The sequence below is a fragment of the Lolium rigidum genome, chromosome 5 (assembly GCF_022539505.1).
Source record: "Lolium rigidum isolate FL_2022 chromosome 5, APGP_CSIRO_Lrig_0.1, whole genome shotgun sequence".
NCBI lineage: Eukaryota > Viridiplantae > Streptophyta > Magnoliopsida > Poales > Poaceae > Lolium > Lolium rigidum.
The window spans coordinates 150,493,721-150,500,111 of NC_061512.1; the positions used below are offsets into that span (position 1 = coordinate 150,493,721).

Sequence of the window (6,391 nt, forward strand, 5' to 3'; positions counted from 1 at the left end):
GTTGCAACATCTTTTGGCAACTCTTCCAGCAACGAGGATCATGCATCCATGCCCATGCTGTACCGACTCTGAACTTACTCAAGTGAAAAAAGCACATTTTGACATGAACCCCTTGGATGCTTATGTTGCTCCAATGTAATATCTGCAGCAGAAATCGGAACGAATTAGGAAACACCATAATAAGAATTAATGTACAGGGTTCTAATTAAGAAAATGTGTTTGCAGCTATTCTTAGATAAAGTAGTCTCAGACAGCACTAAAATTAGTTAAAACCGCCCGCAGTGTCAATATGCTGACCACAGAGGCAATATGTCAAATATAGCAGTTCCAAACCAGCTGCTGAACTCCGTAACCCTCCGAGACAACCCAAAAAAGGAACCATGCATGGGCCATCATCCGGTGGCACCCTCACAGTACCCAAAAACTGTGTGGCTTCCCTTCCGCTCGCGCCTTGTCCACCCCTTGCTCCATTCTCGTAGCATGCCTCCTCATGCTTTGCTTTCCCGTTTGCGTCATTCCTTCTTCAATCATTTTTGCATTCTCCTTACTTTTACTTTGTTAAAAAAATTAGGATAGCTCTCACCAAATCCCCCCTTCCAGTTGATGCATCATTCTACGGTGTGTATTCTCGATGGAGTTTCCAGGGTAGGGTAAGATTTCCATTTGCACGGGGAAGAGGGAGGAGTGAATCATTGTTGCTCAATCTCTCTTTCCCGTATTCCTCAGTTTCATTCTTGTTATCATCGCAACTTCAACTGGAAGGAGGAGCAGAAGATCTTTTTGTTGATTCAGGAAGAAGCGGAAAAGTTGGTCCAACAACTTGTATCATTCAAATGGTTTCTTGATTTGAGAAAAGGGAAGGCTTGCAAAATCTGAAGCATGGAGGAAATACCAAGCGAGAAGCCAAGCGAATCTGGATCAATTAATTGCGCAAGTAGTTCAGGCAACAGCCAGGACACTCCAAATTCATTGGTGGATAAAGACGAAGGCCACATTATTGGGGTGGTAAACGAATTAAAGGAGGCGGGGATGGCTGTCGAACTGAAGGAGGGGATGGCTATTGAGTTGAAGGAGGAGGGAGTGGCTATTGAGCTGAAGGAGGAAGGGGCGGTGACTATCGAATTGAAGGATGAGGGCGTGTCTATCGAATTGACGGTCGAGGGGGCATCTACCAAAATGAAGGAGGGGGTGGCTATCGACTTGAAGGAGGACAGAACAGCCATTGAACTGAAGGAAGAGGGTGCTGCAACTGACTCGAAGGAGGAGGGGGTGACTGTCACCTCGAAGGAGGATGCGGCCGCTATCGGTTTGAAGGATGAGGAGGCGAGGATCAAATTGGAGGAAGAGACAAAGTTATCCCAGAAGAGGGACTATGAGCAGGCTATCAAACTAAAGGGGGACGGGACAAAGCTATTCCAGAGGCGGGACTATGAAGGGGCAGCCTCCATATTTGACGAGGCAATAAAGCTCTTGCCAAAGGAGCATGGCGATATCGCCTTCCTCCACTGCAACATTGCTGCATGTTACATGCACATGAACCCTGAGGATTATGAACGCGCGGTTGATGAGTGCAATGCAGCACTGGAGGCATCACCCAAATATACAAATGCATTACTGAAAAGGGCGCGATGCTTTGAAGCATTGGATAGGCTGGATCTAGCGTGTAGTGATGTGGAAAAGGTGCTGAGCTTCGAACCGAACAACATTACTGCATTGGAGCTCTTTGAGAGTATTAAGGAGGAGATGGAGGAGAAAGAAAATATATTGGAGGATCAGGTTGTGTCACCAGTGGAGCATAAGACGATATTTGCAAAAGAGAAGATCAAGAGGAAAGTATCTCGAAAATTCAGAAACTCCATAGTCCAGGAAGAGGTGTGGTTGATTCATGATGACGATATCCAAGAGAATGATGAAGATGAAAATGAAGAAAACTGTGATGAAGAAAACCATATGAAGATAGATTTAAGCAATGAAGAAAATGACGCCAAGGAGATGCAGTCGAGGCATAATCATGATGAAGATAAATGTTCCACAGAACAGAACCATGTGAAGCATGATAAGAACAAAGAAGGAGAAAATCATGAAAACCAACAACTGCAGCACACTTCTTGGGATATGGAAGAAATGCACCGCAAAGAAATGCAGAATCAAAACAAGCATGAAAATCCCCTCAAAGAGATAAAGGTGAGAAGTGGTCAGAGTCAGCAGGAAACACATACAGCACAGAATCAGGTCGGCGATGTGGACAAACGTCAAAAGCACATTGAGGAGGTACATACCACTAGTCAAAGCAAACAAGAAACACACACTGACATGTATGAAAGGTTTATCAATGGCAACCAAGTAAAAAACTCCTTAGAGCAGCATACTAGTCGTGGCGAGGACAAGCAGGAAAACCAAAGTGCAATCAAACAGCCAAGTCATGGTAGAGATGAGCAAAAGCATACGAGGGAGAAGAGCACATATGCTAACGATGGAGAAACGAAGACTGCAAAGTTTGTTTTGGGAGATGACATAAGGATTGCACTAGTTCCAGAAAATTGTAGTCTGCTGCAATTGATAAACATAGCTCGGTGTAAGTACAGTCCCCACCTGAAGGCAATGCTTCTTAAATTTCAGGATATAGAGGGTGACTTGGTGACAATTACATCAAGTGAAGAACTAAGGTGGGTCGAAGACCTGAAGCAAGGACCAGCTCGATTGTACATAAAAGAAGTAAGTCCTGAGCGTGAGATCACTAGGGACATTGTTATGCCCAGTATATCTACTGCAACGTTAGAAAGAAAGCAGAGCATTTCTGAGTGTGGAAGTTCTAGGATTGCAGAAGAAAAGAACTCATCATATGCTGATGACTGGATGATGCAGTTTGCTCGTCTATTCAAGAACCATGTTGGTTTTGATTCTGATGCATATGTAGATCTCCGTGACCTTGGTACGCGGCTGTACTATGAAGCAATGGAAGACACCATCACAAGCGACGAAGCTCAGGAGATATTTCATGCAGCAGAGGCAAAATTTCAAGAAATGGCAGCTCTAGCGCTGTTTAATTGGGGCAACATACACATGTCTCGTGCAAAGAAGAGATTATGTTTATCTGAAGATGCTCCAAAAGAATCTGTACTTTCCCAGGTCAAGCGTGCATATGAATTGGCATGTGCTGAATATGTCAAAGCTGGAAAGAAGTTTGAAGATACTGTGGACGTAAAACCAGACTTTTATGAAGGTCTTATTGCACTTGGGCATCAACAGTTTGAGCAAGCAAAGCTTTCTTGGCGTTATGCAGATGCATGTAAGGTAGACATGGGAACTGAAGTACTAGAATTATTTAACCGTGCTGAGGATAATATGGAAAAAGGAATGGAGATGTGGGAGGGAATAGAATATTTACGACTAAAAGGGATGTCTAAATCAAAAAAGGAGAAAATCCTACTGGACAAGTTGGGCTTGGATGGGCACCTAAAAGATTTAACATCAGATGAAGCGTTTGAGCAAGCTTCAAATATGCGATCACAGCTAAACATTTCATGGGGTACCATTCTTTATGAGCGTTCAGTAGTAGAATTCAAGTTAGGTCTTGCTAGCTGGGAGGAAAGTCTCACCGAAGCAATTGAAAAATTTAAGACCGGTGGAGCTTCCCTGGCAGATATCAGTGTAATGATAAAGAACCACTGTGCGAATGAGAAAACTCAAGAAGGTACGATGTAAGCATTTTTCCTTACTTTCTGCAATTTCTTTGTTCCTTGTTGCTAAATCATCAAAACCAAGACTCGTACATGTAAGTCATGTATGCTATAATCATACTTCTTATAATGATTATTTTTTATGGACCACTAGCGTTAACCTAAACCTGTATATGACTATTTGTATTAGTAGAGGCAAAAATGACTAAGTATCCGCGCAAGTGAATCATGCATTTCCAATTATCAACCATATACGGAGTTATAAGCTATAAAACACAAATACTGGGATCTGCGGTATTCAGAATGTAGATTGCAAATTTCCAAAGCCAATCAGTTTCGACAGCGGATAGTAAGCTATAACCACAGCATCCGTTGCTATGATTTGGTATTGTATTCCAGAAGCAATTCAGTATTACAGCTGAGAACTGTTCACGGTCAAGAAAAACAAGATTTTATGAACTTTTCTTAGTCATGGTGTGCTTTACATGTAGAAAAATTACTATTAGTCGTGGCATTAAACTAAAACTTTACCAATCTGCTAGGACAGAGATTTAAAATTTTACATCCTCTTAACTACATTTAAGAGCATATAAGTTGTTAAGACTTTTTCTTTGTTATTCAGGATTGAGCTTCAAGATTGATGAGATAGTTCAAGCATGGAACGAGATGTACGATGCTAAAAAGTTGAAAAATGGTAGTTCTTCTTTCCGTCTTGAACCTTTATTCCGAAGGCAGCCTTCGAAGCTGCATAACATACTAGAGCACATAAAGCACACGTGAGCTTGTACTTAACATAGGACTTGATGCTGTCGACATGGGTACCAGTGTTGATGCTAACTGCAAAAGGTAATTTCATTCCTTATTGGTATGTATTATTAAGATTATTCCAAAATTGTTTATTTGATGTAATACACAGAAAATGAACTGCATGACCGTTGTTTGCTGTGTAGAATCATTACATATAACCATAACCATTACTGGATATATATAGAATAAAGAACCGTGATAGAATAAATCGGCATATCACTCATGGAATGATCAGAGTGACAATAACATAAATATAAAGAAATGAAGTATTGCAGGCATTGGGCCACATTTCACTATAATATTCCAACCCTTCCCAATCAATCATCTCTCCCTCTAGGCTTCCTTGCAAAATGCCCCCAGAAAACCCATCTCGGCAGAGTCCTAGCATCCACTAGCACCGGAAGTAATGGCATCTAGATTAGGGCACCTTGGATAGGATGACAACATGAGTGGCAGAAAAAGCGCAATGTGTGCATCTCCTTAGATGCATAGATGGGGACAGCATGGCAGGGGGTGGGAGCGCCTCCATACTTTAGGAGGCTGCTGCCTACCTCTGTTTTTCATTCTTTAGGCCTGGCCCACAGCACTTCAGTAGATGTCTGGCATAGTTTTGGATTGAAATCTTGATGATTCAATGTTCAGGGCTAAAATCAGACTCTGCAAGAAGAGTTGAAAAGTAGGCATTTTCTCTGTATTGCTGTAAAACAATGTATTATGTCGATGTTCTATTGTTCTGCTCTTATTACTAATAATGGAGTTGGTTCTTACACTAACTATGTGGTTCATCTATTATTGAAGAGTGTGCTCTATATAGAGGACCAGAGCATTTTCATGTATTATCGAAGAGTGTCCTCCATGTAGTTGACCATCAATGGCAAAAACTGAACTCATTATTGGTGCATACAATTAGTACTACAATTCGATCTCCAAAATATACTACGACAATAGTTGAGGGACCAATTGTAGACTTTTTCCTATTTTAAAGGTTGTTGTCCCTGCATAGACAGAACTCATTATTGGTATCCATTTTGCTCTTTTGAGGCTTTATGATGTGTTATACTCTTAGTATTAGTTCTCAGCATCTCTTTTTAATATGTACTGTTTCTGTCAACTCATCTTATTTCCAACATTTGCTTTGCATGCTTTCTGTGAGCACACCATCTATATACATCCTTAAATTTAAAATGATCTTGATATGTTTTGCAGGCTGCTAACTGTTCGAAACTGTATATTCATGAACTGGACCCGATGATATTACCAATTCAAGATAGAAAAGGTGGTCAGGATGCACTTTTTGAAGTTTACATGATATTTCAGAAGCTGCACATCTTTTTTACCTATGCAAATACCCCAACTGTGTATTATTAGATACTTAGGTAATCTGAACTGTTGTAGAGATTCAAGAGTTAAAGCTCAATGTGAAAGTTTATAGTTTTGGAATGTCTGAATGGTATATGCACTTCACTAGAAGGATTTGCCGCTGTAACGTGCTGATAAATTGTGTTCAGATCCACCATCACCTGCGTGAACAGTACTTGGTTACTGCAGCACAGATGGAAACTAGCAATAGATTAGGGATAGGAACTTGTCTAGTTTGAAATACATATTTGGTACGGAGTATGATCTGATAAGTTTCTCTCTATTTGAGATATGCTTGGTTACATTTACAGATTTATTCTCAGTGGTTAATTAGCGTTATGAGATCACTATGTCCGGCTTTGGTCTCCTAATTGAGCATAAATTTAAGAACCGTTCAGCCCTCCTTCATCTAGTGTTATTTTACTTATAAATCCCTCTGACGGAATTTTACTCCATTTATGCACTATCATATATAGACCGTGCATATGCAGAGAAGAGATTAAAAAAACAGCAATGTTATCCAACTCATAGCATTGCCTAGTTGC

The 6,391-nt window shown here is 40.8% G+C and overlaps 1 protein-coding gene across 1 annotated transcript; it reads left to right on the forward strand.

Moving 5' to 3' along the window:
* Positions 1–879: 879 nt before the first annotated feature.
* On the forward strand, positions 880–4,460 carry LOC124652004 (HSP-interacting protein-like). Its single transcript, XM_047191026.1, has 3 exons — positions 880–1,023; positions 1,183–3,694; positions 4,303–4,460. The coding sequence occupies exons 1-3, from the start codon at positions 880–882 to the stop codon at positions 4,458–4,460; spliced, it is 2,814 nt and encodes a 937-aa protein (XP_047046982.1).
* The last annotated feature ends 1,931 nt before the right edge of the window (positions 4,461–6,391 follow it).

Excerpts from the sequence above, each read along its gene's own strand:
- LOC124652004 (XM_047191026.1), top strand. The coding sequence starts at position 880 with ATGGAGGAAATACCAAGCGAGAAGCCAAGCGAATCTGGATCAATTAAT. Across the intron at positions 1,024-1,182 it reads TGGTAAACGAATTAAAGGAG|GAGGGGGTGGCTATCGACTT; the intron begins GCGGGGATGGCT and ends ACCAAAATGAAG. Across the intron at positions 3,695-4,302 it reads GAATGAGAAAACTCAAGAAG|GATTGAGCTTCAAGATTGAT; the intron begins GTACGATGTAAG and ends TTTGTTATTCAG.